General features: G+C 38.6%; 1 protein-coding gene across 7 annotated transcripts in view; it reads left to right on the top strand.

The window, feature by feature from the left end:
• Positions 1–7,741, top strand: part of LOC134493401 (BEN domain-containing protein 5-like) — a 552,314-nt gene extending 544,573 nt beyond the window's left edge. For all 7 annotated transcript variants that reach the window (XM_063297909.1, XM_063297902.1, XM_063297908.1 and 4 more), the window contains 2 exons: positions 430–643; positions 7,546–7,741. In XM_063297909.1, coding sequence (XP_063153979.1) covers positions 430–643; positions 7,546–7,703 — 372 coding nt within the window. In that variant the 3' untranslated portion in view covers positions 7,704–7,741. The remainder of the gene's footprint in view (positions 1–429; positions 644–7,545) is intronic.
• Positions 7,742–21,331: the final 13,590 nt, after the last annotated feature.

Raw genomic sequence — 21,331 nt, 5'->3', positions numbered from 1 at the left:
TCATAACTTCAAATGGTCACTAAATGAATGGTCATAAGTCGAGGAGTACCTGGAGAAATGTCTTAAGCTAATGCTCTAGGGACTTTCCTGAGGTTTTTGCATTTCTTCACCAAAAAACACATACGAGGTTATGGTTTTGATTACATGCTATAGTTCTGAAGAAACTTCCACATCCTTCTCTAAGCAGGACATGTAGAGAAGTATCTCAGACCTGTGTTTGAGAATAGTCTCAGAAAGATTGTATCATTTCATGTCATTCATGTTTTTCCGTGAAGTTTAGAAAATGAAATTGTTTTTAATATTAAATACTTTCAGTCATTGGATACTATAGATAAGTATGTTTAGTTTTAAACATTGTGTCTGTTACTTATGAAGCATGAAACAAATTATCCAGGTAACCACCATCTGTCATTTCACTTTCTACTCCAGGTTCACCTTGGAAGTGGCATCTGGGTAGATGAGGAGAAATGGCACCAGCTGCAAGTAACGCAAGGAGATTCAAAGTATACAAAAAACTTAGCAGTTATGATTTGGGGAACTGATGTTCTCAAAAACAGAAGTGTCACAGGTGTTGCCACTAAAAAAAAGAAAGATGCTGTTCCTAAGCCACCTCTGTCACCTCACAAGTTAAGCATTGTCAGAGGTAGGTTGTTTTGATTATGTGAGTGTTCTTCAAACCACAAACCGCATGCGACTTTCTCATGAGGCTTTGGAATGCTTCAAAGCCTTGCTAGAAGGCTGCAATGTCTGAAGGTGTCTTGTTTTCTAATTACACTAGAGGTGGGATACACAGCTCCTTCAGTGATGCATACAGCTTAGGAAGGGAGCTACAAGTAGTCCTTGAGTTATGATGGTAATTGGAACCAGAATTTCCATCACTAAGTGATGTGGTCGTAGAGTGTGATATCAGGTGACCGCATTGCTTAGTGATGGCAATCCCCCCCGTTGCCGTTGTTAACTGAATCCCACTGGTTGTTAGGCGAGGACCTTCTCTGATCCAAGCCATTCCTGGTTTGGTGTCTCCCAGTCCCAAACCTTGGCAAGGTAAGGGATTGCCTCCTTTGCATCCTCTTCAACTTCCCCACCTGCCTATCTCCCCCACATCTCTACCCTTTTGGCCACCCTGCATTCTGCCACCTCTGCCAGCCCTATGCTCTGCTCGGCCTGCCACCCCCAGCTGACCTTCACTGTCTTCTTTCTCCCACTGCTGATGAGGCATGCCTGGCCTGGCCTTGCCCAAATTGTGTGTGGCCTTCTCATGAGGCTTTGAAGCATTCCAGAGTCTCACAAGAAAGCTGCACATGATTTGAACAAGGCTGCACATGGGAAGAAGACCTGGCGCTGCCAGCATCTGTCTTGCAGGGCTGCAGGGCAGCAGTGCCCAGGGTGTCAGGGACAGCAGAATGCAGGGCCGGCAGAGGTGGCAGAGTGCAGGTGGCCTAAAGGGCAAGGATGGGGGCGGGGGAGATAGGTGTGGGGAGTAGAAGCATCCCTGCAGTCGTAAGTGTGGGCAGGTGGCAGGTGCCCAAATTTTGATCATGTGACTGCAGAGGCGCTGCAGCAGCTGTAACTTCGGGGACCGGGAGTAACTACCATTTGTTCAGCACCGCAATAACTTCAAACCATCACTGAACAAATGGTCGTTAAGCAAGGACGACCTTTTAAATAAATGCAACAAAAATCACTGAAAACAACATGTAACAGTTTTCCTGAAAGCACTACAACTGCCCATCTATTAAAAATTATGCCGACAAAATTCACATCCTAACCATGCATAGAGAGAATCAATAGACTTGGGTCCACAGATATCCACACTAAGCTCACAGATGTGAATGCACAAAAATACTAGAGCATGTTCCCTATTTCATTGGATTCTGTATTGTTAATTCAGCTAGGCAGCATGTTCAGCATTTTTATGTACCCACAACCATACAAAACAAATATTAATTAAAGGAAATTTAGACAATATAGTGCATGATCCCTGATCCCTATATAAACGGAATAGGAATTCAAAGCCCAACTGTACTACCAGTAGTCATGATCCAGGATTCAATCAGGCAGTGACCCCATTAAGGACATGATGCAGTTAACATAATTTATTTTCAATAGTACGGATTACATAAAGCAGCAGCATTGAGTATTATGAAAAGATGACTAACTGTGGAGAGAGAGAGAATGGGTAACCTAATGCCCTTCGGTTAATGGGAAATCTGAACATTAATGGAGGTGAGCTTATCCTGCCCTACAAGCCACCCTCACAATGCTCAAGGTACACCTCAGTTCCCATGCCGTGTGTGGCCCATCCATCACTTCTTTGTTAGAGAAGTGTCTACAGTGGCCCGTCGTCTGGATCCTAACATTCTCCCACCAAAGCCATGTGTATCTTTTCCTCATGTGACCTCCACCTCTAGTGCCACTGAAGTTGTGTTCAGCTGTCAGATATCCTTGACCTGACAATTCCTGTACTTGCCGTTATTATATGTTTGTGTGTGTGTGTGTAATTTTTAATTAAATATAAAATGAACCATGACAACAATAGTGCTGTAGGTTTAATTAAATTTTTTAAAAAAATTATACACAGACACACACATGCTAGTCCTCCATTAGGCAGGAAAGCTGACTGGGTAACTTTGGGCCAGTCCCTCTTTTTCAGTTCAATCTATATCACAGAGTTGTTGTGGGGAAAATAACAGTGATTTGAGCAAAATAAAGGCAGGATATGCTGTAAATCGAATTAACAACTGAACACCTTCCTTGGTTGTTCCCTGCACGCAGTGTACAAAGAGGGCTCTACTGTTCAATTGGAAGTGGAGTGTGAGTACTAGGTATACCTGAGAGCTGCTAGCTCGATGAGAACACTGTACTAGATTGAAGGGTTCATTGTCTGGTGGCTGCATCTCCCCTAGCATCTGGGTAATTTCACTTCCCTTTGGGATTGTCCACCCTTTGCCTGCTTATAGTCTCAATGCTGCAAGATGGTCTGTCTCCCCTGTTAGGAAAGGTTGATTTGGAGCTAGTACAGAGAAGTGCTCATGTTTACCTATGATGCTACTGCCTGCAGAAACTCCAGGGCAAAGGGATACTCCCTTCCTACACATAGAGCCATGGATGTTGTGTTCAGCTGCTTGATATCCTTGCCCTGACCATTCCTGTAACTTGCAGTTTGTTCATTCGTTCATTTCGAAACAAACTTAAATCCTATAGATAGCAAAGTGGGGATCATGGTCTACATGCTGGAGATGATCCCATGTAGTGTTACTTGCATGAGCTTAGTGAGCAGTTTCCACAACTCAGACACTGCAAGTTTCAGTTAGAAGGAGCAATTTTGCTTCCTGCTGATGGAGAAAGAGAGCTCAGAGAAGAATGGGTAGGAGCTCTCTCCATCTCAACATTGTCCTCCTCCCAGTAGTAAAGTTCTCTACTTCCCTCTGCGCCACAGACTTGTGGCACCTGCTGCTGCTGGCCCGGTGGGAGCTGCCATCTCTGAGTCTCTCTTCTCATGCAGGCGACACAGAAGCTGTCTCTGCCTATATCACATATGACAGCTGCCACTTGAGAGAATAGAGAATGTATTTTCCCAGTATGAACCTAGAGCATACTTGTTGTCATGGTTCATTTTACATTGAATTAATTTATTAAATTAGTTTATTGAACTGATGCAATTAAGTAAACGTTTGGAGCGTCTATTATAACTATTATATAAAAAATACACTATGATACAAAAATAGGCTTCACACCACACATGTGGAATTTGGCACTGCCGCTGATTCGCAGGAAGGAGGGAACTCATTCCAAGCTGATAAGAGGGCTCGCAGTCTAGAGAGTCTTGGCAGGGGTCAGAGAGAGCCAGGGTAGCCCGGCCCTAGACTCTCCCAGGTTATTTCCCCGTAGGTTAGTTAGGATAGCGTTAGTCTGGCAAGATTGATGTCGGGACTGGACAAGAATGATGCTGAGTCAATGTATTCTGCATTCTAGTTCTTTATGGTTCTCACCATATAGACAGAATCTTGCCAGACTAACACTATCCTAACTAACCTACGGGGAAATAACCTGGGAGAGTCTAGGACTCTCTTTGACCCCTACCAAGACTCTCTAGACTGTGGGCCCTCTTATTAGCTTGGAATGCATTCCCTCCTTCCTGGGAATCAGTGGCAGCCCCACATTCCACCACAACACAATAATCTAACATCAAACACACACTTATTTCCTCTCAAGATAAAGGAAGTAGCAGAAAACAGGAATGTGGGATGAGAGCTGTTTGGATGTGGGAGTGGGGAGAATTAAAAGTAACAGGAATGAATGTTTTAATTATATAGGGATTTGGGGGAAAATAGGATTGCACACAAAAGTAAACCAAGAAGAATAGAGTTGTCCCTTCTCTCCGTTCCCAAATTTAATAAGAGCAAACAAATCCTATTGGAAGAGACGCGTTGAACAAAAATGGAACAACATTAGAATGTCCCTCCCAAAACAAACTCTGATAGGCAGGCTGTAATGAGGTGATAAAACTCATTGGCCAGCTACTCATGTCAATGTCAGCTTATCGCCACTCCCTTTTCCCCTGCCCCTGTATTCTTTATATATGGGGTTGACATGGCATATTGTCTGCAAACATCCCAGAAGCTGCAGAAAAAGTCATTGAATCTCCAAAGTGCTTTGAAAGCTGGAGCCATGCAGCTCCCTGCTTGGAATCATACCTGCTTTGAAAAGATGAGTCAGCCAAGGGTTTGTTGAATCCTTCAGAGTTTCACATAGCCCTACTAAAAAGCAAGCAAATATGCAAGAGGACACAGAACTTTTCTAACAACTACCTTACTCTCCTCAAGACGGTAAATATTCCTGTTTGACTATACCCATCCCTGGAAAAGCTTGCCAGCAAGTACAGACAGCAGTATCTGCAGTTTTGAGGAAGTGGGTTGTTAAAGAAGCTGAGATATATGGGGCAGCATTGCAGTGTAAGCCCTGCCCCTTTGTTATGGACATAAGGCTCAGGGTTTGCACCGCAACTTGGCTTCTAACATCTTGCCTTTTTTTGACACCTCCTGTCCCTGCAGACACCACTGGGTACAGACAGGCAAGTAGCGATCAGGCCCTACCCTCTTATCGGCACCACACCAGCCTCCTTTGTACCTGCTCGCCAAGGCCTTCCAAGCTGTCTGGTTTCGGCAGATACTTAAGGATAGCCATAGTGGTGAATTTTGGTCACTACCCACAAGGCTAATAAATACTGGGAGCACAAAGACTCCAGGATAAACCCAGGACCAGCTCATATTTTTGCATGCAGAGGATTCCAGATTCATGCAAGGATAAGACAAGTTAGGAAGAGTGCTACATGGAACAACCTGGATACAAAACAACTGTTTCAAACTCAAAACATGTACACACTTAGCTGTGGAGAATAAGCAGAGGGAGAATTGTCACCCTGTGTTTCTGTTGTGTTTCATATTAGAAGAAAAGAAGTTCCTGAAGCTGCAACGTACTGTAAACATTACTGATACGTTGTGATTCTGATGCAATCAGATGTTTTGTTACACACAAAATGTTTGCTTACAAAGCCGGTACACCCACCGCTTTGGACAAAATCCCATACATGTACGTTGGAATGGAGTGGGTGTATGGTGGAACTTCATGGTGGAAATAAAATGCTATAACTTACTATGTACGGATTCCAGTTATATTGACTTGAGTCGCTCTGTGATTCAGTAGTACTGAAGAGGAATGGGAGCTTCTTCGCCTTAATCAAATTCATCTTTCAGTGTTTTAATTTAAATAACTGTTTAAGTCATCTCTTTCCTTATTTTTCAAATCTCATTTTAAAAAATACTAGCAAATTTCAAAGTGCTCATAAAATCCGTAGCTGAGATAGTTTTTATTCTTTTGATTCTAGAATAGCTTCCATAAAATACATCTTAAAAAGATGGTGTTAGGTCTTAATGGATGTAATCTGTCTTCTTGTTTAGTAGTCCCTATTGTGCAGTTTATTCTAAAAAAAGTTATTAAAAATGTGGCATGCAACCATTGCAGATCTTGTCACTGAAAAATAGCCTTTTACAAAACTTCTGAAAGGTGTGAGAGGAAGATGCAAAGGATGTAGAATAGTTAATTGTTACAACTTTAATGTGAATTAACAGTGCTATAAAACTCGTTAATTAAGTGAATCTCTATTTCTTTTACCATATGAAGCAATAAATAGCTGCTGAGTGAAAATACTAAGAACAGCAGAAATTGTTTAATCACTTTGGAAGCCATTTAGTACTGGTAGTAATTGCACTTTTCACCATGCTTTATACAGCTGTAACAAAGGCAATATATATTAAAGCATAATAGATAGTATGTTGAGTGCTAAGGAGCTGACAATGATGAGACATCGCTTTATAAGCCATGTCTCAGAAATCAGACTGTTTCTTAATTTGTTTAATGTCAGCTAATCAAACGATGGTTTTAGTTTCTAAAGTTACCTAGTCTTCCCTTTTATGACAACCACAACAATATGTTGTTACCTCTGATAGAACCATTTAATTTGGAAGGAAGAACAAACTCTACCATACTTTCTAGCACATACTTTTTCACATGGATGCTGTTGCCTAACATTATCCTGTGTCAGGGCATCTCCATATAATTAAACAATTTTTGGACTTCTTTATCTGTCAAAGAAATTGCTATAGATCATACATTAGTTCTGGAGTTCCACTTTATTCTACCAACCTCGGTACTGTTATTTATATTTTAAAAATTATAAAGTGGCTAGGTAAGAATTCTAGTCCCGCCTTAGGCATGAAAGCCAGCTGGGTGACCTTGGGCCAGTCACTCTCTCTCAGCCCAACTCACCTCACAGGGTGGTTGCTGTGGGGAAAAACAGGAGGAGGAAGGAGTATTAGGCATGTTCGCTGCCTTGGAGTTATTTATAAAAAGAATAAAGGGATAGAAAATTAATTTTAGATAGATAGATAGATAGATAGATAGATAGATAGATAGATAGATAGATAGATAGATAAGATGAAGTGTACAAGCAGTATGTTGTCATAGACAGCAACATTGAGGTAGAAGGTCCATAGATTTTTCTCTCTCACTTGTTCATGTTAGCATGACTCTGATTAAGTGGAAATGTCTGCCAAGAGTAAGGTGTTACAAGTAACAATGGGTTAAAGAAAGGCCAGAGAATGCTCTTTAGGGGCCTTTCAGTGCTCTTACAAAAAGTGTATTTTCTCAGAATTAAATTATAGGCTTGTTTTTCCCTGGACTGAGAGGCATGGGCTGCTTCAGAGTGAGTGGCTTATGATTAAAATGTCTAGCAAAGACATTTTAAATACACTAGTGAAAATGTACAGTAGTTCATCAGCCATAGGTGCACATACACAGCATTTGATGTTACAGAGGAGTTTTCAGATCAGTGCTATATGTGGGTAACCGCTCTTGTTCACTTTTTAATTCTTTCAGCAAGTTTCTGCTCTCATCCTGTGTGTGGCATATGATTTGTTGAATAGTTTTCGTTGTATTTTAAATTTGTTGAAGTTCCTTTCTAAATGCCATGTTTTCTTTTTTCAGAATGTTTGTATGACAGGATAGCACAAGAAACTCTGGATGAAACGGAAATTGCACAGAGACTCTCCAAAGTCAACAAGTATATTTGTGAAAAAATCATGGATATCAATAAATCATGTAAAAATGAAGAAAGGAGAGAAGCAAAATATAATTTGCAATAAATTTTGAATTTTTAATAAAGTGTTAGTGTTTTACTCTGGTGGTGGTGGTCTTGATTTTGTGTGGGCCGATGGGCTAAACTGACTTTTAATGTGAATTGTATTATAAAATACTGGAATATTTTTAAATGCTACTAAGAAACTACTCATCTGCTTAAACTTGCAACTTCCATTTAATGGTAACTTAGCATTGCATTTACTAGTTGCAGAAAGAAAAGTGACTGTGAGTCCATAGCAATTGATTTTATAAGTCCCAGCTCTCTTGCTGCTCTTACAAAGGTATGAGGGTTATTTTGTAGAGTACAGTGAAGCTCCGTGGAATAAAGATACTTCTGTAGTCATACTTCGCAAACAGCATTTTTAACAAACAGCTTGTTTCCTCTCTCGAACATGGAACTTCTTAGCTTTTAATATTTAAAGACCTTCATATTTCTTACATTTTTCTTGGATACTTGTCTTTGGTTAATTTAGTGTAGGTTCTGTTAAAAGCAGTGTGAGTGTTCAAATCACCCATGATCCAGATTGTACCCAGTGTCACTGTTGTGAGTTCAGACAGAGCCAGTTTTAATTACAAAATAATTGTGTTTGAGTTGTGGTTCTGCTTAGCATGTATTTTAAGTTAACCCTGGAGACCATATACTCCTGTGACAAATTTCTCTGGAGAAGGCATAATGTAGTATAACAGAAAAATAAAATGATTTATGCAAGAAAATTGTGTAATAGAACATACTAAAATGTAATACCAGTGGCTTCCATATATTTCTATAAATCAACTATAGAGTTTTTCACATTAATTAATCAAGCTGTCCATCTCACATATGTGACTCTGGGCAGCCCACACAATTAAAATGGCAACTTCTTAAAATATCCCAGGTGACTTTCCATTATGGTCTCTGCTTAGGGCTGACTCCATGATCGAGATGGAACCTCAGACGTGTACCCTGACTTTAATTGCCCTTCTCATTCCAAAGCATGGCAAGTTGAAGGAGCTACTGCCCACACCACTGCAGTTGGCAACAGAAGAAAATTGCCACATATTTCTTCAGTGCCTTACTGTATTTATTTAGCGCTAAGTGTTTTCAACAGTGTTTATTATTGTTTCTTTATGACACCTGGTAATGGAGCTGAACGTGTGGTGGTGCTTTTCTATTGGCTAAATACAACTGCTGCTACCATCCCTGCAACCAGGGGACCAATAGTGGTTCTACAATACCACCAGCTCTGGTAGTCTTGGTGGCTAGAGATAGGAAGAATGTTAGTGGCAGCCAGCAAAGGAGAAAAACCACCACCTCTAACCACTAGGGGTACCCTGCTTTTTCCACCATTGCTAACTAGCCAAATAGCCCAAGTATGCTGCATGCATCCCCAACCCGTACCTTTGTCCCCAGTGCCTCTTGATATTTTTACTGTATTTTTATTGTAATGGCTCATTTGCCAATTTTACTGAATGCTTGCAATGGAGTTTTGATTCAGTCAGTGCAGAAGGTCAATGCATGGTAAGTACATACTAGAATTGGCTTTCCACAAAAGAATTTACAGAATGTTGATAATCTGCTTAAGGGCACATACCTGAGAAGTAAGGGTTCATATTGCCTTGCATTTTTGCTGTTTTTCCTGCAATGTCTGAACACGGCTTATTTAGCAATGCAGGTAGACTGCTTTATTTTGAGAAGATACCTGTAATAAGATAATTAAACAGAACACTATAATTAGATTGAATAATGATTCAGTTGAGTAGAGGGAAATGTAAATGATAAACCTGGTATGGGAGGCACTACACACTTAAGTTATAATTTGATTATATTTTTGAGAAGTGTTTTTGAAAAATGTGTTAGAACGTTAAGTGCGATAGCTTTTCAAGACTCTTCATGGGGTGAAACTACTTTCAAGCGCAAGACCGTCTTTCTGCCTGCCATACCTTGACTCAAGCAGTTTTCTTGGCTGTAGTTTTGCTAGATAATAGTAAGGGTGGTAGGATTTTCATCCATCTGTTTATGTGCATTACTAATTAAAGATAAGGAATTTGGCTATTTTAAAATCGTTACTTATATTGAATATTGTATAGCAATGGTAGAAAACCTGGTTTTCTCCAGATATTCCGGACCATAAGTCCCACAATTCTTTCCCATTGGAAATGCTAAATGGAGTTTATGGTAGTTTATCATAAATTCATAGTTTGTATATATAAATTAAGTCCGGGTTATTTAGAAACAGATTTTGGGTTCGTATTTTCCTTAATGGAGGGAAATAAAACCATTATTTTATAATGCAAATATAATGGAAAACTGATTTAAACAAATATAAAGCAGAAAAGTAATCTGAGTATTCAGTGTTCATTCTCAGTTTAAAACCATGGTTTTAAAAGCTAAGATTGACTCCTTGTCTTCTATAATACAAAGTGTTTTTAAGTTTGGGATTGCTATTACCAAAAAAACAATGGTGCAGTATAAATAGGATATAATCCTTTATATAAAATTATATCTCGTGTAACGGTGAATTCTCCCAGAAATCTGAATCAGCTTGCACCTTAAATCCAATTTTGATAATAGTAAGTGGATCATCACAAAAAATCCAAATGCCTTTTCAGCTTCTTTATAGAAAAATAGAAAAGTATAAAGGTAAAGAGGATTTTTGATATGTGGATCGATGGTTATTTCCGTGCCAGTGCCAATAAGCATCTGATACACCGGAGAACACTTTCAGTCAACCAGATGACACAATTAGTTTTCCTTTGTAAATGTATGTGCATTCTGGCATCTTTCGGCTGATGTTCTGGCACTTGCTATTAAATAAATCAAAGAAGTTCTGTCCAGACTGAAATTGGCTGTCTTTAAGGACCTCCACTTCATTTTGTGTTGAATTTTCAAAGTGATTCATGTCAAAGAGCTAATCTCTTCTACTTTTCAGCATTGCAGCCACTTTTTCATTTTTTAGAAACTTGCACACTTCCCCTCCCAAATGCCTGCTAAATCTGTCTACCATTTTGCACATGCATACAGGTACACCCCAGGCATCGTCTCCCACCTACACACAGTCTGCCACCAATCTTCCTGTGAGTCCATCTTCCCACCCACATTCCCACTGATCGTTGCAGCTGTGCCTTCCCTCCCTCCTTCCCATCCTTCTTCCCAATCCATTGGATCTTCATCTGAAACTCAGTATAATTTCATACTTTTTTCTAAAAAAAAAAAAAAAATCCCATCTTCATTCCCCTGTTGTAATTTATTCATGCCCTGTAGGAGATTTGTGCCCCACACACGACACACATACACATACACCAGTTTGGGAAACTTTGTACAAATGATTCTGCTTCATGTGTGTTAAAATAGTAGCACAGAATATAATTTTGGAAATGATAACATATATAAAGTTTTCGTTACTACAGCTAGTTAGTATTCAACTCTGGTTTCCTCAGGTTTCCAGATACTACAAGTACTGGAGTCAAAAGATTAGAGAGCAGTGGGTAACTTCCCATTCTGATGAATAGTGATTTCTTAGTTTAACTCTTGTTTGTTGTTTGTTTACAAGAGACTTGACCTGGAATAACTTAATTTTCCATGAAATGGTCATACAATTCTAAAGTGTATACAAGTGCTTCTGACTATTGAAATGGCTTTGTTGCCATTTTCCTTCAGAATTTGGTACAAAAATATGATTCTATCATGTTATGCCATTATTATTCTATATAATCTTCAAAGTAAAACGAGTTTTAAGGGGAAAATAATCTTATTGCATGAACTATTTTTGTCAATGCTCCTTTTAATGACAATTCTATAAGATTCTAAATTATAAATATTGTTGAAGGTATCACAAACTGGATTTAGACAGCAAGAAATTTGAACATGGACCTTTTAGATGCTAAATATTAAATCACTAGTTCTTTAAAAGTTTTTTTTCTTTAATTATGATTTTTCTATGAATGTAGTAATTTTAAGCTTGAAAATTACATCATTATTCCATCTCTACATTGCTGAAAGAATGCATAGTGATTGTCAGTTCTTAGATATAATTACAATGATATAGAATAACAATTTGCCTATCTTGGCAAATGAAAAATTTAGAAGACTAAAAAACCCTACTTTACTGGGCTTTTATGCCTACTTTTGTGAGAAAAGATCAGTTCACATGCATTGGGAGCTGAATCAGTTTGACTAAAGTGATCTTAAGAATGCTTATGAAAATAAGGATTAATACATTGTAGCCAATGTTGGTGATTTTTTAAGCAAATAATGCTGAAATGAAGAATCTATTAATTAAGGGTGTCATGCTTTCAATAGGGGATTTGAAAATGGAACTCCTCCCTCATTATAAAATGGATCCCACTCCCTTTTAAGTGTGCATTTCTCCACCTACTTTCTAGTTTCTCGTTTCATTTTGGAAAGGGAGGTTGTGCAAGGGTGCAGAATTCAGGAGAAAGGTCTAAGGAAATCTCACAATCCTACAGCTGAAGAACAGAAAGGTTGATTGCTAAGACATAATAGGGTTTCTTTGATTTTGTTTAGTGTGTTGTGCAAACAGCCATTAGGGATCATCCATTAAACCATGTTTAAACAAGTATTGAGTTAGCGCAAGCTATGAACTGTCATTTCTTATGCATAAACCAGTCCTATCAAATTATAAATCTATTACAGCTTTTAAAAAGTTCAGCTTGAGCATAAAGGTAGCTCATTTTAGTTTTGTGACAAGGAAGAAGTTTCCTGTAAATGGCATTTTCACATCCATCTAAATAACATAATAAATATTCCAAATTCTTTTTCCTAGCAGATCCAGGGTAGGATTTGATAAAATTAGATTAGCACAAGTCTAAGATGTGAAGGAAAAGGGCTTTCTGATATATTCTGGATGATTATTTCTTTTCTTTTCTTTGGGGGAGGATATTTTGTTGGAGAAATACTTTAATTCTTTATAGTTAACCTTGGGTATCATTTGTAATATTCATTATCTGATGCATATTAAAGTATATTGCTATCGGGATTGGGGGAAAGGGATATAAGAGATGACAAGAAGGGTTTTCTTTTCATTAATTATTTTATGAGATGAATGAGCTGCACTGGTGAAGAATAGCATTTAAACAGGCAGATCAACATTTCCCGGAAAAAACAGAAGATTCAGGACAGTTTTTGTTTTAAATGCACAAAATGTAGCTCAATAATGTGTTCATTTAAATATGAAGTGTTTTTGCATAGATTTTTTTTTGGTTTTTTAATAAAGTAAATTCTGTTTGTAGGGCTGCAGTTGGATAGCTAGTATTTGGATTGTCCTCCATTTCAAGTGAAGCAGTCTCTGGATGTTGGAATTTAACTTTAGAATGAATCCCAGTTTACATTTAGCAAAATTGTTGGCTACTTGGGGTTTGGCTGACATGCTTAGACTTAGAAAAGCCTCCATCCTGGTTAAACCCTGCAAGGTGGGAATTAAGATAATGCATACATTTGCACTAATCACCCCTATTGTATTACCATGCTATGCAAAGCCAGCCAATTGTGATTTTTTTCAACAAACTCATGTTTAGCTAAATCAGTTTCACACAGTATGTAATCTAGATTTCAGATACCATTGCACAAATAACATCTGGATTTTATATTTTGAGAGCATGTGAATTGGCATTTCTGTTTCTGTGTTGCTAGCAGCATCCACAAAGGGGATAAAAAAAATCAAAATGGCAGTTGTAACCACATGACTGAAGTCCCAACCCTTTGAATACATGTGCAGGGTTGATGCATGTATAAAGGGGTGGCTTCACCTGTGTAGCTGCAACTGATTATTGATTTTTTGATACACCCCTGGATGCCCCTTATTTATCACAAGAGCCCTAGATGTGATATAAACCAATGTAACGTTCACCAGAGTTCAAACTATTTAGAAGTTTGAACCTTTTTACATTTCACACTGTTGCCCATTCATTATTTGCCCTTGTCATCTCCCATATAGACTACTGCAATGCGCTCCACATGGGGCTACCCTTGAAGAGCATTCGGAAGCTTCAGCTGGTCCAGAATGCGGCTGTGCGGACAGTTACCAGTGCTGTAAAATCAGCCCATGTGACACCACTGTTACACGAGCTGCATTGGGTACCAGTCTGCTTCTGGGTCCAATTCAAGGTGTTGGTTATCACCTTTAAAGCCCTACATGGCATGGGACCAGGGTACCTGAGGGACCGTCTCACCCCCATAACATCGAGCCATCCCACCCGGTCAGGCAGGGAGGGCATGCTACGGACCCCATCAGTAAAGGAATTTCATCTAGCAGGCTCCCGGAGGCGAGCCTTCTCTGCAGTGGCGCCCGCCCTTTGGAACATCTTGCCCCTGGAGTTGAGACTGGTTTCCTCGCTCTCAGAATTCCGGAAGAAACTGAAGACCTGGTTCTGCCGCCTTGCTTGGGAGGGGGAGGGCAACAGCTCCACCTGGGGATGGCTGGCGCTATAGCACCTCTTAGTGATTGTGTTCCATCTCCACTTGGATTTTTCATTTATTTTATTTATATCTTAATGGTAACTGCTCACCTAGCAGTTCGAAAACATGCAAATGTGAGTAGATCAATAGGTACCGCTTCGGCGGGAAGGTAACGGCGTTCCGAGTCGTCATGCTGGCCACATGACCCGGAAGTGTCTATGACAACGCCGGCTCCAAGGCTTAGAAACAGAGATGAGCACCGCCCCCTAGAGTCGGATTCGACTGGACTTTACGTCAAGGGAAACCTTTACCTTTACCTAATGGTAATTTAGATGGCTACGTTTTTAGTGTTATTTTACTGTAAACTGCCCAGAGTCCCCCACTGGGGGAGATGGGCAGTGATATAAATTTAATAAATAAATAGATAAATTTGACTTCATCTTTTTTTTTTTTAATTTCCTGTGTTCTTTGTTTTGTCTGATCTCTTATAGGATACAATGTTCTGGAAAGTACATGCTAACACTTCTAGTTCTTTTTGATAGATGCTATTGGTTTACGTAAAACAGGCAGATGAGAAAAACAGGTAACAAATAATGGTAAACATCATATAGATGGTGAAGGTGTAATGGTGCAGGCAGACTGCATACTACGCCAGGGGCTGAAAATAAAACATCGTAATACTCTGGGCTTTGCTGCATATCTGTCAGATTTAGATCACAGATTAGCTGATCTCTGGTTTAGCTTTGTCCATGCTAACATTACATGCAGTAATCTCTGTCCTAAGAAAAATCCCACACTTCCACTGAAGAACAGATGGGAGAAAGGAGGGCAATGTACAGTATTTAAGCACGTATCTACGTTTTCCCCCCATCCGATTCAAAGTGCTTTAATCAGAAGAACTTGAGAACTAGTGCATGACATCCTAGAGTCATAGTTACAGTTCTGCCTAAAAGCCTGAGCCCATGGTCATGTGAATCTTTGGCCTGGATGTGAGGATACTTACCAGTACACCAGGAAATGAACAGTGGCGTTGTTGTTACTGCTCTGAATGAAAAAAAAAGGAAAAAGAAATGTCATAAAATAATGGCTCCCTTTGGCATGCCTCTGATTTTCATGGGCTTAAGTGATAAAATCTTAACATCAATCAACCAAATTTTATTGATACCATTTTTTCATCATAATGGTACAGAGGAATTTGGAGCAATAATTCACAGAATATAGAGGCAATAAAAATGTTATGAAGAGCAATTATTGCATACTTCATGCTCAGTAGCTAATTTTTAAATTTTACCCTCTCCAATATTTCAAAAGGCTTTTTGCCTCCAGGCTTTCTAATAGGAAGAAAAATTACCTGGATTTTAAAACTGGAATAATTACTCAAAATAAATTACATGGCTATTACTGACTTCACTCTCTTCATATATAGATGCAAGGTTCTTTTTTATTTGCTTTTGAATTGGTTTTCTTTTCTGCTTCATCAAATCTATTTTTCTTGCTACTACACTGAGTATATATTAACAAAGGCTGCTGCTATGACATTCTTCGAATGAGTGTGTCACTGTGCAATTGAAAACAAGACAAATATCTTTCCATCTTTTAGGTGAATTTACTGATTTTGTACACAGGAGCTATTTTCATGTATGCGGATTACCTGGAGCTAAACCAGCTGTGTAATAAAATTCAAGTGATCATTGTGTACCATCATTTATATCAAGGATAGGCAACTCTCACCTGAAGGCCACACTTTATTTTAAAGAGATACATTGGCTTCTAAAGGTCTGGGGCAGTGACTAGCAATGTGACTTGCTTTTTGTGGTGTTGCAGGGCATCTTAAAATGCAAAACAGATATGTTAAATCCTGGAAATCTATAACACACCTATTTTATTGCTTCTGGGGATCAAATTTCAGCAATGTGAAAACTGATCAATATCACTGCAAAGATAGCCACCCACAAGATGGGGGCAAAAATAGAAAAAAGAAGGATCCAAGGAGAACTAAGCTTCCCCAAAGAAGCTTGGAAGTAACAGCATAATGAGGAGGCCCTGCAAATGGGCCCACACCTCTAAGAAAGATCATGTTGGCCTGGGGTAGCAGATTCCTCTGCTATCTGGTATCCTTAAGTTGCCCTGCCTGATTGTGAAGGAAGAGAAGAAGGTCACCTGAAGCCACAGCTCTCCAGGAGATCATGAGGAAAGACAATCATACTACATGACTGGGTCCTCTTAGAAGTAGGTCTCCTGAAGACTGTTTCCTCAGGAGATGGAAGTAGTTTGGAAAGATACCATGGTGGTTTACATCAAAATACACTGAGAGGTCTACAACAGTCAACAAGTTCCTCTGGCAGAATTCACACATCTCACCAAACCATAATGTGTCTGGTTTTATGAAGCTTAGTATGTTATATGAACCTAGCCATTGTGGTTTATATCAGGTTATGGTTTATTGTATAACATGTATCCAGCCAATTGTGGTTTATTCAATAAGGTTATTCAATAAGCTTTGCCAGGCTTTAGTGCAAGAGAAATGAGCCAGATCACTGCCTTTCTACACTAATAGGTCATTCATCAAATTTACCAAAATATACTTACTCTACTACCAAAATTAATTTGGGAGTACATTTAAAATGAATCAAAAGTTTTAATTCAAGAACATATTTTAATTCCCTGGAGTTGGGAACTGAATGCTAAAAGAAATTTGAATATACACACATCTTGTATGAATCTATCGGGCACTCATCCTTTATGAAGAGACCCAAAAGCCAACCAAATAAGATTTAAATATTAAATTGAATGATTCATGAGGTCCTGAATCCCATTTTAATTTTGATTTGAACCAAATAAGAGGCTTTTCCCAAGACAGTAGTAACTAATAGCATGAACACAGTAGCTGAATCCAATTAATTGGCTTTAAAAAACACAATAAATGGACATATCCAGGTAAATAGCTCTCTTCATTAGAAAGTTGCTTCAGAATGCCATTTTTAAGGGGTTGGCAATCTTCAGATTAAATGTTTTTTAGAAAGCTTAAAGACACTTTATTAAGACAGTGGCAGGGTAGGTAGACAAGAATGGTGGTGGTTTTCAGGAATGGTAGGATTTGTGGAAAATATTGATAGAGCAATGAATTGAAATTAATATTTGATTATGTTAATATTTCATATCTCCAGGACTTTTAGATGAGAAGCTTCATATTTACTGGTTATTTTTGGTCCATCATTATTCAAGTTAAAGATAGTCCTCGCTTAACTATGATAATTGAGACTGGAATTTCCATTGCTAAGCGATGCAGTCGTAAAGTGCGACGTCATGTGACTGTGCTGCTTAGCAATGGCAGTTCTGGCAGTCCCCAGTTACCATTGTTAAGCGAATCACTGCGGGTCATTAAGTGAGGACCTCACAGAACCGTGACTTCTGACTTCCTGCTGGCCTCCCCATTGACTTTGCTCGTAGGAAGCCAGCAGAGAGGATTGCAAACTGTGACCACGTGACCACATGGGTGCTGCGACAGCTGGAACTTCAAGCACTGGTCATAAGTATCACTTGTTCAGCACTGTTATAAGTTCAAACAGTCACTGAATGAGTGGTCACTAACCAAGGACCACCTGTATATCAGAACTGAATAAAGATTTGGAGACAAATCTTTACAATCTTAATCATATATTTATTCAAACTTTGGGGAAAAAATAATCAGAAGTTGTCACGGAGCTTATTTTGGGGTTGTAATGAAAGAAGATGCATCTGGCCCATAGAATCCTTATAGTGGTTACATTACTTAATCCAGTCCAGACTTGCTTTGTGTTAGTTAGGAGTTGGCCATCTGCAACAAGGAGCAAATAATAAAACTTGGTTTAAGAACACAGGATACAGCCACCCTTCTGAGGTTGCATAGGTCTGAATTCTCACAATACTTGAATAGAAGGGGATACCAGGGAACCCTATTTGTAACATCTGGAGCTCTATGTTGCAAGAAAAGGCTAACACAAAATTAAAGATGGGCCTTTTTCCTCGATGTATTTTCTATATGCTTACTTAACAGTCTTTCTGATCTAAACTTTGAGGCCAAATGAGGTATGGTTAAAAAAATCCTTTGACTGCTGATACAATTTTTGGACTTCATCAATGGATATTTGGCCCAATTGTGATTTTATTTTATTTATTTATTTATTTATCAAATTTAGTCACCACCCATCTCCCTCAAAAGAGGGACTGTTTTGATGATAGACTTCCTGCCTCTGAAAAAAATTATGATATAAAATGGAAAGGAGAATTTCAGTTAGAAATTTATTTGCTAAAATATTAAGGGACAAATCTGATAGAAAGGTGGGAGGAGCTCAAGGTATAAAACAAAAACTTGTAATCCTTTCTTATACTGTCTGCCCTTAGAGAGCAGTGAATGATGTCAAAGAATATTCCTTCATCTCCTCTCTAATGATTGACTGTTAATTAATGTAGTAATTTATAAACATTGTGAAACCACCGTCTCAGCTTGTTCCTATCTGTAAGGACATCAAGAAAATTAATTATGAGTGCTGCTTTTTGAAATATAATTAATATCCCTTTGCTAGATGCCTGATTATGATTTTTCCTTTAATTTGTAACTTGTTGCTTTCTTTTGAAGCTGATATTACAGGTTCATTGTGATCTTTGTGCTTCATATAAATGGTGGCATACAGCCCAATTTTGTGTAACTAAGGAATGTTTTAGTGAGAGGCACACCCTACACTGGGCATATTCCCAGACATGGCTCCTGCTTCCCCCTCAGTTGCCTTCTGACCACCAATGCAATAATATGGCTGGGATCTTTCTCTCTGTTAGTTCCAAAGCTGGGGAAAACTTAATCATTTTCAGTTTTCATTTGCCTTTGTCTCCTTCCTCTGATCATGTAAAACCTTTTTTTTAAATTCCATCATTGTTGTTCCTCAGCACAGGGGCACATTCGATTGCTTCTCCACTAGGTCTTTGGACCAGGGCATTTTGAGCACCTTTCTAAAAGTTCAAATTAGGGCAACAAGCTACTTCCAGACTGATAGCCATTCATAGTGTCTCCTTTGCCTCCTTCTTGATTTCCATCCACTTTCAAAATGTATGAAGCAGGCTAGACGGAACCCATCGTCCTGTGTTTGGGTCCTGCTTTGGGAAAAATCACTCCTCACAACTGATCCATATGTAAAAATGCCCTTCCATCTGTCCATTATCTGTTTCCTGATTAGATCAGCCTCTCATTTTTTAAGAAAAAGTATTTTATTGTATTTAATAAGAGTATACAAACAATAGCAGTTGAACATGAAGCTATTGATTTCATTCCAAACTATTCAGTAAGACACAATATATTTAAAAGACTGCTAAGTAGTACAAAAATGAAAATAAAATGGGAAAGAGAAAAAGAAAAAAGCTTAAAAGAAAAATAAAGAATAAAATAAGAATTTATTACAGATGCTTTTATTCCTCTTCAGTCATCAATACTCTGAGCAGCTCACAGCAGCAGCCTGATACATAATAAAACAATCATATAAATCATATCTAGGAATAGTAACATAATTAAACAGGCATAATATTTATAATAAAACCAGAGTGCCATATATTACCAGAACCTCCCTAATTCTTGTGGATAATTTTGATCAGCTTGCAGAAGATCAGTTCACCAAAAATTACAGAGTTATGGCCTCTCACGGGACGTATTACAGATAATGGGTTACAAAAAGTCTGTGGATAGTTTAAAACAATGTGTGTTCGATGTAGAAAGGCAATTAGATTTGTCGGCTTCTTGTAGAGGAATAACCAATCTTATTTTAGACCAGCAAGTTATCTAAATCAAATAACTATTCCCAAATTTAGAAGAGCATTGACCTTAGATTATTTATTGCACTCCCATCAGCTGTACTTGATGGAAAGTATAGGAAAAAATTGTTTTATTGTTTGTAAAATTTGTTGCCATCAATTACATTGAAACATGTCTGTTTACTTTTTTATTATATATATACTATATATATACATACACACACACACACACACACACATCACACACACACACAGTATGTGTATGTATATATGTATGTATATATGTATGTATGTATGTATGTTAAAGGTGTTTTCCCTGCACAGTCGTGTCTGACTCTAGGGGATGGTGCTCATCTCTGTTTCTTAGCCAAAGAGCCAGTGCTGTCCAAAGACTCTTCCACGGTCATGTGGCCAGCATGACAGGCATGGAATGCTGTTACCATCCCACTGAAGGTATACTATATATACATATTTATATATAGTACACACACACACACTATATATATATATATATTCTGGTAAATTTTAACATTTATGCTTTTCTACATGGAATACTGGTCATTGATTATAATAAAGGACTGACTGACATCATAACCTAGAACCATCACATACCCAAGTACCTCTACCAACTCACACCCCAGTCACAAGAAGCCCTTTGAAAGAGCCAGGTGTTCCAACAAGTTTCTAAATGTCAGGAATTTATTACAGTAAAAATAATAATAGATTGATAGATCATTATATATCAATTTTTACACAACAAATTAACCTAGGACTTACAGAATCATATTGTCTGATCTTACATCTCCACCAATAAGGAGACTGTTTGAAGGCTGAGAGTTTAAGTCAGGTTGACTATTAAGTCAACCTTTAAAGTCTGGTATATAAATGGCCTTCGAAAAATACATTGCCTCTTTTGCAATAGTCCAAGCATGACATATTCAATTTTCTTCACAAATAGACAAATTCCAAATTTGGGGAATATAACTCAACAACACATTAGTATCTTTAAACCTTAACTTTTTAATGACAGTTTTAACCTATAGCATCTCACTTCGAGTTATTTTGATTAGGTGGCCTATAATGGATGGATGGATGGATGGATGGATGGATGGATGGATGGATGGATGGATGGATGGATGAATTTCCTCCCAAGGACATGGTTCACCACAATGATAATATCTAACTAAAAAGGAGATAAGGTTTCCCTTGACGTAAAGTCCAGTCGAGTCCGACTCTAGGGGGCGGTGCTCATCTCCGTTTCTAAGCCTTGGAGCCGGCGTTGTCCATAGGACACTTCCGGGTCATGTGGCCAGCATGACGACACGGAACGCTGTTACCTTCCCGCCAAAGCGGTACCTATTGATCTACTCACATTTGCATGTTTTCGAACTGCTAGGTGAGCAGGAGCTGGGATTAACAACGGGAGCTCACCCCGCCATGCGGTTTCGAACCGCCGACCTT

Source organism: Candoia aspera, chromosome 3, assembly GCF_035149785.1.
Source record: "Candoia aspera isolate rCanAsp1 chromosome 3, rCanAsp1.hap2, whole genome shotgun sequence".
Classification (NCBI taxonomy): Eukaryota; Metazoa; Chordata; class Lepidosauria; order Squamata; family Boidae; genus Candoia; species Candoia aspera.
The sequence above is the reverse complement of the archived record's forward strand: the minus strand, read 5'-3'. Positions and strand labels throughout refer to the sequence as shown.